At 47.8% G+C, this 13326-nt stretch overlaps 1 protein-coding gene across 1 annotated transcript in view; it reads right to left on the bottom strand.

Moving 5' to 3' along the window:
* LOC119185963 (intraflagellar transport protein 81 homolog) overlaps nucleotides 1-13326 on the bottom strand; it is a 31317-nt gene continuing 17991 nt past the window's right edge. Inside the window, exons 11-14 of the mRNA XM_037434767.2 lie at nucleotides 8891-9109; nucleotides 8142-8228; nucleotides 2365-2531; nucleotides 1-238 (exon numbers count right to left, since the gene is read on the bottom strand). Coding sequence (XP_037290664.2) covers nucleotides 1-238; nucleotides 2365-2531; nucleotides 8142-8228; nucleotides 8891-9109 — 711 coding nt within the window. The remainder of the gene's footprint in view (nucleotides 239-2364; nucleotides 2532-8141; nucleotides 8229-8890; nucleotides 9110-13326) is intronic.

Genomic DNA, 13326 nt, shown 5'->3' with positions numbered 1-13326 from the left:
TCACAGGACCAGCCAGTCCCTCGAATTGGTGTCTCCATGCGCCGCTGCGCTTCCCGGCGGCAGTGCTCCCTGTTGCCAGTGAGTTGAGGCCATTTTGGCCCTCAGCAGCGCCTGCAAGTGCGTCCACTGCTCGGTCTGTGCCCGCAGTGAGGCCTGCTTCTCGCGCAGCTCCTTCTGGCGCTCCCGCAGGGCCTTGGCCCGCTTCTCCTGCTCGGCGATCTCGTGGCCCAGCTTGGCTCTGCGCGAGTGTGGCACTTGTGTGCACTGTTCCAAGTTGGTGCGGTTTTAGAAAAAGACGTGAATATACACAGTGAAATCTCGTTAAATCGATCTACGCAGGAACCGAAAACAGAAAGTGTCATTGAAATCTTATTCTACGAAGCAGGGTATCGTCGCAAGAGCGAAGCTACGAACGCGATACGAAGTTGTGCTAGAAGCTCACTCCTTTAGCATGCGACAAGGCGTAACTCTTAAGGAAACGTGGCCGCTACAGCGAGCGAAGCGACGTTTGCTCTCTCTATAGCCTCAGCGGAAACTTTGCGATGAAAAAATACGTACAAAGATATGAGCCGTATGCTGATCTCGATAAAGATACGGTGCGCACGACAGCAGGCGACCACGCATGGCTGGTCAAATTACGCTGTTCCAGCCGAAGTCGCACAGCCCCCCCCCCTCCCTTTCGCAACTCTTCATGCGCCGTATCGCACGACTGAAACGGCCGGCGTTTCCTTTCCGCTTGAGCCGCCTTTGTTGGCATCCCTTCGCACTTTCACTTGCACGTAACAAATATGACGCGCAGGGTGATATTTTCAGATTTGTACTTTTATTTGGAACCTTACGCGGTGACGCCGACGGCAAGAATGCGCCTGGTGGGTCAATATCATTGTGTGAAATATAAAGAAAATTCTACATTGCGTGTGCATAGGGAGCCAGAGAAAGAAGTTTTCTCGTCAAAGTTGTTGCCCTTCCCGCGGGAGTGCTGCTTTACCTGCACCAGCGCGTATAGAATTTATTTTGTATCCCCACACTGTCTTAGAATACTCTCTCCTCAGGGGCGTGGCTGACGGGAAAGAGTAATTTCACAAGGTTGAAGTTCGATTGCTTCGCGCGTGCGATGGGCGCTATTTTGTTCGTGTTGCGTAGCCGCTAGCGTGACGTGGGTTGTTCGGCGTGTGGATCACATAAAAAAAATTCTAACAGGTAGATCCAGAGCCAATTCGGAACACACAGCTGTCTCGACAGGGATGGCCCATAACTCGGAATGATGGTTGAGAAGTTGAGGCAGTCCCTCAAAATCCGGGAAGGTCGGCAACCCCCATTCCGATAGTATAGCCACCTGTAAAGCGTGCACTGCCTCAAGCAGACTCGTATTGCAGTGAAGCAACAATACGCACATGTTACGGCGGGTTGTTTTTACAGTGCCTATTTTACTTTCCTTTTTCGTACTTTCCACCACTAGAAAAACTGACGGGTGCTTAGTACAACGTGCTTCACGGCAACTCTGTAATCGAACCCTGTACCTCTCGCACTTAAGGAGCGCGGATGCGCTATTACTTGACTATACGGTGCAGTAAGCCCTTTTCTCCGTTTCGAGCAGTGGCAGTGGGGAGGATAGGAGTGCGTTCAATTCCCAGTGCCGTCGGGACCGGGAGATGGGGTAGGGGTACCCTGGCCTGGTGGTCGGTGTGGGAACTCGTATCCCGATAAGTTGGCCTCTCCTTTATAGCACTGTTATTTCACTCATAGCGATGCTGCGCAATGCTTCTTCGTGGATTGCAGAAATAAGCGTCCTGAAACCACCTTTACAGCTACGATGGGAATCGTGGTACCTCGTCCTCAAACCGCTATCAGAAGTATGGCCTTCGCTTCCAACAACTGCGTTCAATTGCGCCTCTAAAGGCACCATACAGCACACGCATGATGAATACACCTCTATTTAGAGCCACGTATATCGCTACTTGAGACGTACTGCGCGTCGTGGCTCTCTTCGATGAGAAACTACGCTCTGAAAACAGCAAACTTTATCTAGTTATTATATATCGTCTTTGTGTGTGACCACTGCTGCTAATAATGTATCTATTTAATAATATAGCTTTATTTTGTGAGAGGTGACCGATTCAATGTTATCTTATTTTCGACCTGGATAAAAAGCGTAATTACGAGACGACGTTTATACAAGGTAATATTGGGCGCGTAGTTAGATTATTACGTTCTAGTCGCTGTTCATAGGATGGAAAACGCGAGTGCAGGCGTATGGGAAAGCCTGCAGGTCTGGTTTTATCGTCGATTTCTTTTTTGCTCACAGGCGTCCGTTTTAGGCGCCTTGGCGAATATGCGTTCACCTTGAATATGTGTTCACCCTACCTGAGTGAAGTCTGGCCGTCAGAGCCGGCGTCGGCTGCTGCGGGGTTTCCAAGCACACCATTAGCCTTGAGGAAGTTTAGCTGCACTTCGTGTATCCGAAGGCTGTGCTGGAGGAAGTTCAGCTTGGACTCCTCGCTGTTCAGTTCACTTCGGAGGCTGGACACTTCCTGGCGCGCAAGAAAGAAATATTTTCGTCAATAAAATTACGTGTGCATAGTCTCGCAGGACGTACAACGGCGAATGCCTTGTAAACTCTAACAATGGGCTTCACCCTCCGCGTTAGTCTGTTGGTTATTTGTGCTTCACTGCTGACCCGAAGGTTGCGAGGTCGAATCTCTGTCATGGCGGCCGCATTTCGATGGAGGCGCTAATACTGGAGGCCCGCGGGCTTAGAATTAGGTGCACGTTAAAGAACACCAGGTAGTCGAAATTGCAGGAGCCTTCCACTATGGCGTCTCCCATAATCATACCGTGATATTGGGACGTAGGCTCCAGCAATTATTATGCCCTTCTGCCATCCTCAGCAAATTGCCACGAAAGAGTGCAAATGAGAAGGCTGCGTGGCTAGCAATCTTGGGGTCTACGAAATGCGTTCTCTAAATGACACATCAACATTATTAGATTTCATAGCCAATGAAGTCGACAGCCAATATGCTGCCTTTGTAATTGATTAGAGATACACTACGCTTCAGTCGCACGCTTGTAGTAGAGTGTGCGCCCTTATAGTCTACCCGCGGCGGTTGACTGAATAAGCTGTACAAGTAATATATGCGGGATATCCCAATAGCTAAGTTGGCTCTGACTGCAGGAAATGCATTTCTGATTACTTTCTAGAGAACTCGGCTGCGACTAAATGGCTGCGCTGCGTAGGTGACTCCTGTAGGCGACCTCTATAAATGCAGCGTTATGTTATCTTACAATAAGCGCACAACACATTTCAGCTGTTGATATATAAGTGTAAACTTGTTGCGCAGAATCAAATAGGCATTATGAAGCCATGCCTAAAAATCTGAGAAGCATCCGAAAGGTTTATTCGACGTTTCGACCCGAGTCCGGCATTGATCAGAATGAAAACCAAGCTTCGGTCGAAACATCAAATAAACATTTTCTTGTTGCTGCTACCGAGAGTCTTTTGCTTATTTACATATCTAAATGGGGGTTCATGCACGTGTTCCCAGTACAGCGAACTGTATCAGTAGTATTCGGGACTTATCGTCGCTTTCGTCATAATGGTATCTCTCGGAAACGAAAGCCTATGCAAATCCATAAAACGCTCCGTGTGCTGGCAACACTGGTCGAAAAAACCAAGATGGCTACGTTCAACAATCTCAACGCCTCCTAGAAAAACTATGCTTGAAACGCCGCTCTGTTTTCAATTGGGAGCTTCCTGCCAGTACGCAATCGGGGAGGCCACGCATCCTGCCGCGTGTTGCGCCCATTTACTGCGTGTGAACGCTCGCCTCCGTACCGCTCAGTCTCGTAACATCAGCGCTGCTCGGAAGCAACTGTGAGAGCATTGCTGTGTTCGCAAGGGCGTCTGCTCCCTGCGAACACAGCAATATCCGAGGTTAAGGCGGCACGTTCGCGCCTCACGTTCATGGCATCTGTGTGTCAACGCGGTGTTTTCCTTTGGCGCTGTGCTGAAATTTCCTGAATATGGCGTCGGATCGCGTTGATTCGTCTAAGGCGAAAGGTAGCGGACCGGCTCATTCTCGTCGCCATAAAGAATTTTACTTGCCGAACAGCGGAAGTAGTGCTGCTCTGCGCGCAAACATCGGGCCTCTTCGGCGAACCGCATCAGATTTACCTCAAGTAGAAGAACCTGTCTAGCGAGCCCGTGGTTGAAGAAGGCAACTGTTCATGTGTAGCGGGCCTCTCCGAAAGGTGCTAGCACTTTTTCGCTGCGCTGCTACACTGCTGCAGGCAAGGCCGATTTTTTAGGTAACTACGTTGAGACTCTTGCTGCCGAATTCATGTATCCCATTGAGTTCCGTTATCCAGTCAAAAACTAAATACGCATGCCGTTCACCTAATTACAGACCAGAACTATGCCTGGGCCAGTGTACCTTGAGATAAGGCAAATTGTAGCTTCGATTCTAATAGGAGTGCTCTTTCCTTTTTGTTCGGGAAACATGTTACGAAGTTTCTACGAATAAGGTCGTGTGCTTCCGAAAACTCGCTTGTTTGTGCTGACAGTACCTGATAGCCGAAGCATATTGTCACGACGTCAAAACAGAGGTCTTGCCGCAGAGATTGAGACACCAGAAGCAGGTCAGTCTTTTGATAGAACGCGCAAGCGAGCTCTTCTTTTTCGTCCATTTCGTAGTCCTTCGTGGCACATGCACAACTGCCATCGTCTTTCCTGGGCAAGCACGTGACATTTGCCTCCCTCCGAAAGAGGCATCGTCCCGATGCGCAACTTGGGTGCTTTACCAGGCGTATGAAGTGTTCGTACCAAAATGGTAACCGGGAGCTAATTAACTCGATAAATACGGTTTCATACGCACGACGTGCACAACTTCAGGTAAATGCTTTTGGTGCTTAGCTACAATCAGTGTTGGGAACAACTTCGTAGTTCACGTTGTTTAAGCGTCGCGTGACGCTGTATGGGCCAAAGTACCGTCTTAGCAGTTTTTCAGACAGTCCACGTCGACGTATCGGAATCCAGACTCAGACCTTGTCGTCTGGTGTGTAACTAATAAACTTGTGTCGGGGGTCGTACCGTTGTGCATCTTGATGCTGCTGATGACAGATGCGCACGCGCGCGAGTTGTCTGGCTTCCTCAGTGCGCTGAGTGAATTCTTCGGCGTCTACATGGACGTCGTCACACTCATGCGGCATCATGGCGTCCAACGTTGTCGTGACTTCGCGACCATAGATCAGACTGAACGGCGTCATTCCAGTGGTTTCTTGTCGAGCGGTATTGTAGGCAAAGGTCACGTACGACAATATCCGATCCCAGTTTTTATGTTCTGTGTGAACGTACATGCTGATCATGTCTGTGAGGGTCCTATTGAGGCGCTCCGTCAGTCCATTTGTCTGCGGATGGTATGCAGTTGTTCTCCGGTGAGCTGTACCGCTGAGTCTGAGAACCGGCTTCAAAAGCTCTGTGTGAAGGCAGGTCCTCTGTCTGTGATCACTGCTGTCGGAGGACGATGCTTCGAAGAACGATGCTTTTTATGAAGAACTGGGCGGCTTCTGCTGCTGTGCCGCGCTGCATTGCTTTAGTCTCCGCATAACGGGAGAGGTAATCGGTGGCCACAATAATCCGTCTGTTCCCTGTTGTGGAAGTTAAAAAGGGACCCAGGAAATCCATTTCAATATGAGTGAACGGCTTTTCTGCTGCTTCGACTGGATGTAAAAGACCGGCTTGCTTGCTGGGAGGCGCTTTGCGTCTTTGGCAGTTGGTGCAAGTTCGCTCGTGATGGTTAACAGCTGCAGGTAACTTTGGCCAGTGGTACTTGCATCATAGTCGGCACAATGTTCGGGTGTAGCCTAGATGACCAGAAGTTGCTTTATCATGGCACGCTTCCACAATTTATTTTCAAAGAGAGGCACGCACGACAAGCAAGTGTGGGTTAGCGAGAAGTTTTTCTTATAGAGAACATCGTTTCGCAGGGAAAAAGATGGCAGTCCTCTAGCAAATAACCGCTGCACGTCTTTACGTCGTTCTTCTAAATATTCGATGAGTGGTAACAGCTCAGGGTCACTGGGCTGCTCTCGTGCATTAGTGGCCGTGTTGACAACTCCCAAGAATGCCGCGTCGACGTTTTCGTCATCAGGAGCGACAGTTTCCACGTCTCTTCCCAGATTTATAGATGATGGTCATGTCAAACTCTTGAAGCCTTAGGCTCCAGCGCGCCAAACGGCCAGATGGATCTTTAAGGTTGGTGAGCCAGCTCAAAGAGTGATGATCGCTAATAACCTTGAAGGAGCGGCTGTACAAATATGGACGAAATTTAATGACCGCCCACACCACGGTGAGACACTCCTTCTCGGTAGTCGAGTACTCCTCCGTGCGAGAGAGAGTTCTGCCGGCGTGGGCTATTACTCTTTCACAGTCGTCTTGCCACTGCACCAGAACGGCACCTAGACCTACATTGCTGGCGTCAGTGTGAAGTACTGTAGGGGCGTCCTGGTCGAAGTGCGCAAGGACTGGAGGTGTTTGCAGGCGTTGTCGTAGTTGATTTGAATGTCATTTGTTTCTGTTCCTGTATATATGCACGCACATTACGCGCACTACGAATGCACGGACATGATATTGTCACGCGGTCATGACGTCGATGAAGGGAGCAGACCGTAAGTCGAAGATGAAATTGTTTATTTGGCTGAACTTGTAGCCGGTGAACGGAAAGTTGGATTATAGCGATACACATTGGCACTGAAGCGGCGAACAGCGCTGGCCGTTGATCAGCTCACAAGTGGTAAAGCGCGTCGGCATTTATGTATGCGCCGTCGAATATTCCAGCGTTATCACTAACAGCCATATACTTTCCGAAATAACCTTCTGATTGATATGTGGAGTTTAATGCCCCAAAACCAACATGTGATTATGAGAGACGCCGTAGTGGAGGGCTCCGGAAATATCGACCACCTGGTGCTCTTCAACGTGCGCGCACTCAAATCTGAGCACACGGGCCTACGGCATTTTCGCCTCCATCGAAAACGCAGCCACCGCAGCTGAGGTTTCCAGAATAATCTGCAATGTCCGCGTAGTGCGTGTAATCTTAATAAAATACTGCAGTCCTCAAAGCTTCTACAACACTGCAGGCGCGGATTTGCGCTGAGAATTACTAGCAGTGTAACGGGCGATAACAAAACTTGAAGGAATGTGACAATATATATACGCACGAATTTACATACACGCACGCTACGCATGCCCATTTATGGGCGTGTATACAAACATATTCGAAATAAAAGAAATGTTCGGGGTGGGGGGTGGGAGAGAAGTACAGCAGCTTAATGTGAGAGAAAGTAGTAGTGCGCCTTGCACAGAAAACAAGAATATGCGAAAAATAGTCACACACGTAACGCAACAAATTCTCTAAAGTGCTTGCTTATATAAACGAAGATATATTCCGTGCTTAGAGAAGCCCGAATACTGATGTGATAAGAATGCGCACACGCTAAATAATCGCATACTAATCGATAAGAATTAAGTAGTCGTGAGCGAATTGATTAGAACAAACTACCGCAGTGGCCGTCGCCTTTTTTTCATTGCGCTTCTTAGTTGCGTCGTTCTCCGTCGCGCGTCGTCTGCATCCTTCGGGAAATGATGGAGCGATACGTTGCCATTTTTCCACCGCGATGTCACGCATTGCGGCACACTTCCATGGTATTTAGATATCGCTTTCTCTTTTTTTTTTTTGGGGGGGGGGGGGTTGCGTATGCGGCGTGATGAAAATAAAGAAACTAAATGCGGCCGCGTCTCAACGCGTGCAACGTGGTAACATATGCCCTTTCAAAGTTGACTCTGTTCATAGCCTCTGAGATCCCCCATCTTGAAGGCCATCCCTGTTAATGCCATTTCCAGGCGCGGCCACCAGGTGGTGAGTGCTTAGTTGGAGTGCCGAATATTATCTAATCCCGTGGCGGGATTTTGCGTCTCTGTGCGCTTTCAGACGTCCTGTCAGGCAAATATCCGTTGTTAGCTCCTCAGGCCTTTGTCAACGCGAGCGCGCACAGCGAGTCTAATAGACACCCTTTCAGCGTCACTCATGGTTGAGCGAAAACTCCGTGGATTTTGTTTCGACGTAATTATACAAAAATAAACATACCTGCTCTAAACTTGTCAGCGTCCTTTCCAAGCCTGCTGCGCATGTGTCGTAGGCTGCTTTCTTTTTCTCGTACTCCATTGTCACGTCCTGCGCAAAATATGTGAACCGAGAACGCGTAGTGTTAAACTGAAGTATACGCAGATGGTGCTGCGATGGGCCATCATAGTTAACTATGCTTTCACTTCAAAGAGTTTTCATTTCCCTTTGTTTCGATATGACCTCCTCACAAGGGTATGTCACGGGTGCCATGTTGACAGATGGACAGTGTAGGCAACTGCTGATACAGCTTTAAACATCCAACTACGTGAATACTTGTACGATCCCCAAGCATGTGATCCCGAAGTCCAGAATGGACATATCATTTGTTTCGTGTGAGGTGCATCATGTGTATTTTCGATGCTGAAATCCCGAATGCGTTCAGTTAATCTGTGTAAAGTGCGTCCTACTGTCTAATACTTTACGGTTAGTACTGTTCCAACTTCGCACAATTTGCATGTAGTGTAAAGGCACACTGACACGCTGCTAGTATAAAAGTTTTCAACCGAGACGAGGAGCGCCTCCTCTTGGGACTATAAACACGAAGGATGAAGCTCGCTGACGTCGCGACCTCCGCAGTTCATTTCTGGGAGGTCACACATGTTCGCCACCTCTGGCAGGGGAATTATGTCAGCACGCAGAAAGCCTTCGTTGTAAATGTGTGTGGGCAGCGCCTCCGGAGGACGCGCAGGTTTGGGCTAAAGGAAATCTACCTGGTAGGTTTTTCTAAGTGGCCTGAGGTCCTTTATGGCCGGCGCCAGGCGCCCCTTCCTTTCGGCAATTCGCTTGTTGAGGCTGGTCACCATGGTGGACATGTCTTCCAGCGTCGCCATCTTTGTCTCGTCGAGCGCGGCCTTGTTGCCGGACAAGCTTTCCAGGGTTCCCTGTAACCGGTGGTAGCCGCGAACGCCGTGCTTTTCTTCGAGCGCCTCCTGCGAAAACACGCCCGCTGCGGTTAGCGGGGCAACTTCATGGGATTATAAAGAAGTTGCTGACATGTACACTATATGTTCAATACGCAGCTGACGAATCCACCCAATGAACGACGAATGAGAAGCAGGTGCGAGCTAAACATTTCGTATGCAATGTAATGCGCAAGTTTTTTTGGGGGTCATTTCACGGAAGTGTTGTTTCATACGACACAGAACTGTCTTAGAGTAGCATAGAGTAGCAGTTTCACCCACGTCAACGCTTGCTAAAGCTAAATAATAGTAGTATTGAGATTTTTCTCTTTGCATCTTTTCGTAGTCGTATCTTGTCAGCGTGTGTGGTGCAGTATACGGGTAAAGCAGATATTATGTAAAAGAAAGGTGCCAGAGAAGTTTATAATAGCAGTGACGTTTCAGTATACACATACATACTTTGTTTCCTTGTGTTCGTGGCAGTTGCCGGCTTGCTCTCAATTTCCCCCTTTTCTCTGTGTCCTTGTGTCCTCGCGTATAAAAATCAAATAAATAAGCATAAATAATCAAAAACTGCAGTTCCGTGTACGAATACACCAATGAGCGAAACTCCTTAAAAATATTGGTCACATATCTGCATGTTTCACTGCGAATGTCGCCAAAAGATGGTAGTCTTGCGTCCGGAGACAGTGAACAAAAAGTTTATTTGATGCTCTGCGTGAGAAAATGGGTGAAGTGTATTCTGAAGGCACTGCGTTAGAGTGCTTCGATCCGTGCAGCGAAGGCGAACGAGCGCATCGAGGCTTGTTAGACACGAGCGCTATCTGGCAGTTATCTTCGAAAACAAAGAAAGGCGAACGTGCGCGCCCGTCTCGGAGGCGATAAGGTGTACAACGCAAAGTGACGGGCAGGTGCCACCACCATGTCGTCTTAGCAAAGCGTTGGAAACACGTGCCTTTTTGAGCATAGCGTTGCATTGTGAGCGCAGCGAGATAAACGCTACGGTTCTTAGAATTACTCATGTATGCCTTCTCTGGTATAAAGACACACATACAAAATACTGACGTGTTATTATAGTGCCTTAGATATGCGCAATAATTGCTTTTAATTTGACAATCACACAAGTATGAGCGCTGAAACTTGAGCAATATTGGTGGTCGCTGCGGATGGGGTTGGCCGTTTGGAATGTTGTTGGGGGCTGTTAGGGTTTTTGTTATGACAGACAAACAGACAAATGTACAGAGAGACAAACCAAAATTTTTGCGTGGAAGTACGCCTAGAAATTTCTACCGTCTTTAATGGGATGCTGACGAGAATGCGCCTGATCTCGCTGCTGGCTTTCATGAAAGTGGTAGAGTGGCGAGCGGATGGGGAGAGCGTCTGCTGCGCTCGATGGCGGGAACGTCTGAGCGAGTGAGTGTGCGGCGCGCGTGGCGCAGCGTGGCGCAGCAAACAACAGGAGCGCGCTCCTGTTGTTCCGCTCGGCGCACTTGCCCGTCGCACAGAGCTTTGATGGCGACAACGAAGTGTGAACCTAAGGAGCTTTGCTTCCAATAAATATCCTCACCGTAGCTTTATTGTAGGGCTAAACAACGCTGGTGTAAAACTGCATGCACGCACACACATACGTACACACGTGCTCACACGGGAAAGTGGAATTTTGACACGAAGACGCAAACTTTGTCTAGTGTCTAGAAATGTTGGCACGAACTCGATCGATCAAATAGCTAAACATTCTGTCGCATTTCTCCCGCTGCGAAAGAATTCGGCGAAGAACAGCCATTGTCACCCTCAGGATCAAAACCAAACCACGCACAAAACTGCGGTGGTTATTAGAAGCTGGAAAAAAATTGCTCTGAACGGAGACTCAAGTACCTGCGAGTCTTGCCAGTTCAGTGGCATGAAATAAGAAATCTTAGTTTTGTTTAACAGATCAAAACTGTCAACACATGTGCTCAATTGCGCTCGTTGTGAGAAGTTTTACAAAGCCGTGTGATTGGGAGAATCAAGAAATGTCGAACCTTTCTAGTTCGGTGGCATGGAACAAAGCTCAAGGTTTGGTGTCCCGTCAGGAAGAATTGCGCCGCCCAAGAAACTGTCATCGGAGTTCATTATACAACACGATTGTCTATATACGGCTAGATGATGTGCTCTCTCTCTCTCTCTCTCTCTCTCTATATATATATATATATATATATATATATATATATATATATATATATATATATATATATATATATATATATATATATATATATATATATATATATATATATATATATATATATATATATATGCGTGGTTTGGGCCGGTTCTTTGGTCCTGCTCTGGTCTCCGACCCGTCAAGTTGGCTTGTCAGAAAAACTGCTTACTCGCTACACAGGTCCATACCAAGTCCTTCGTGTGGTTACTCCTGTGACATATGAAATTGGTTCTGTCGCCCCATCGCCTTCATGTGCCCAACAGGCTACCGATATTGTACATGTTGCGCGCTTGAAGCCCTACCACTCTCCTAGTGACGTTGACATTTAGATGCGCCGAGGCGGCGCTTCTGCCACCGAGGATTATGCTACATGCATACAAATTGAGATTCTAGGGGGCGACGCGTGTGTGTGCCTGACGAGGAAGACGAAGAGTGGTCTCCGCTCGGTGTCTGGTCTACCGGTCACGCCGCTGCTGCTGCTGCTGGTTTGAAATATATTTCATCCACAGCCTCGTCGATACGGCGTCTCTCTTCCGTAACAATATTTTTGACAAAAATACGACCCTAAAGTCTTGGTGGACCCCAGCATAAAACACTTTCGTGATGAAAAGAAAGCGCGACTGTACATAGCTAAAGAAGTCGGAAGACCCCAGCATAATGCTTTCGTGATGAAAAAAAAAATTTGTAATTGTACATAGCTAAAGAAGTCACATTTGCACTGAAAAAATGGTAAGAAATGAATGCAATAGCAACAAAAATTGTATAGCTATATAGAGGGAAGCTGGCAGCTAACTTTTGAATACTGCCTTCCATATTTCTACATGCTGCTGTAAAAGTACAACGCTGCTGTAAGAGTACAGGGCCCCGCAAAAGAGAGCAACACTTTTTGAAGTCTTTCCGCGATGAGACCGCAGTGCATCGAAGTATATGCGAGCTGCCCACTGATGGCTGCCGAGCTAATGCCTTTAGAAGTGAAGTTCACAGTTGCTGCCTGAGTGACTCCCCCCTCCCCATCTCTCCTCATGTCTTTTCATACATGTCCAGGATGGTTGGACCTCTCTGCTTTGACAGCAAGTATCGGGCGATCTTGTTGCATGCACCCTCTGAGCGACAGAGATGGGCCAACTCATTGTGTCTCTTCTTCAGCCACGTTCGTCACTTTAGCTCGCGCATTTACCCACAGTTAGAACATACGATAAGAGGGGCATGTTATTGATTTGGACTTTATATGAGACATGATGGCAATGGTGACAGCAAAAACCCATTGAGTGTCCATATTGCTATTGCACTAAGAAGGTATTCGCACAATTTAGCTTAGTGTTCAAAAAAATGCAGAGTTTAATAAATGCTGATATTGGCATGTGATGTGAAACGAGTTGACATCTGCTGGGAACGTTCTCTCTGACTGCTCCAGATATGTTTAAAAGGCCTTTCTGGCTGCTCGAAGCCTGCGCCTAATTGTCTTTCTAGATGCTCCAAGTCAGCTAGCAAAGGCACTTTGGCTGCTCCCAGGACTGCTCTCAAACCCACGTACTCTGTTGCACCCCTGATTTGAGGAAAACAGCAAAAATTATCAAGCTCGAGATGGCACTGCCATGCTTCCATGAAGTAGTTCATACGAGCTGTAAGATAAAGAAGGCACAAAAAAAGAAGCATTGTGCTTGTTTTGTTTTTAAGCCATTATATAAGCTGATGTAAAGTTGCTTGCAATGTCTAGTGTTTGTGCGTGTGTGTGCATGCTCGGTTTGCTTCATTGTGTTGCAGTCTGTGTTAGTTTGAATTTTTGTACCCTTTATCATTAAGTATAATCGTGAAAAGGCCACGGATTATGAAGGCAAGGAGGAAGCTCTATTTGTAGTTTTTATGTGACGATTGTGTGTTTGACCGGTCTGGTTCCATTTCTCTTTAATGACTATCCGTGTGGCATGGTCACATCGAACAGGGAGCGGCATTTTGGTGGAGTTGCCCCGGGGTTCAGGGTGGGGCACCTGAACGGAGTCACCATGGACAATCGGCTGGAAAACCTGGCTTTGGAGCGCCTGCC

Source organism: Rhipicephalus microplus, chromosome 1 (assembly GCF_043290135.1).
Source record: "Rhipicephalus microplus isolate Deutch F79 chromosome 1, USDA_Rmic, whole genome shotgun sequence".
Taxonomy (NCBI): domain Eukaryota; kingdom Metazoa; phylum Arthropoda; class Arachnida; order Ixodida; family Ixodidae; genus Rhipicephalus; species Rhipicephalus microplus.
Note: the sequence above shows the minus strand (reverse complement) of the source record. Positions and strands in the feature narration are given on the sequence as shown.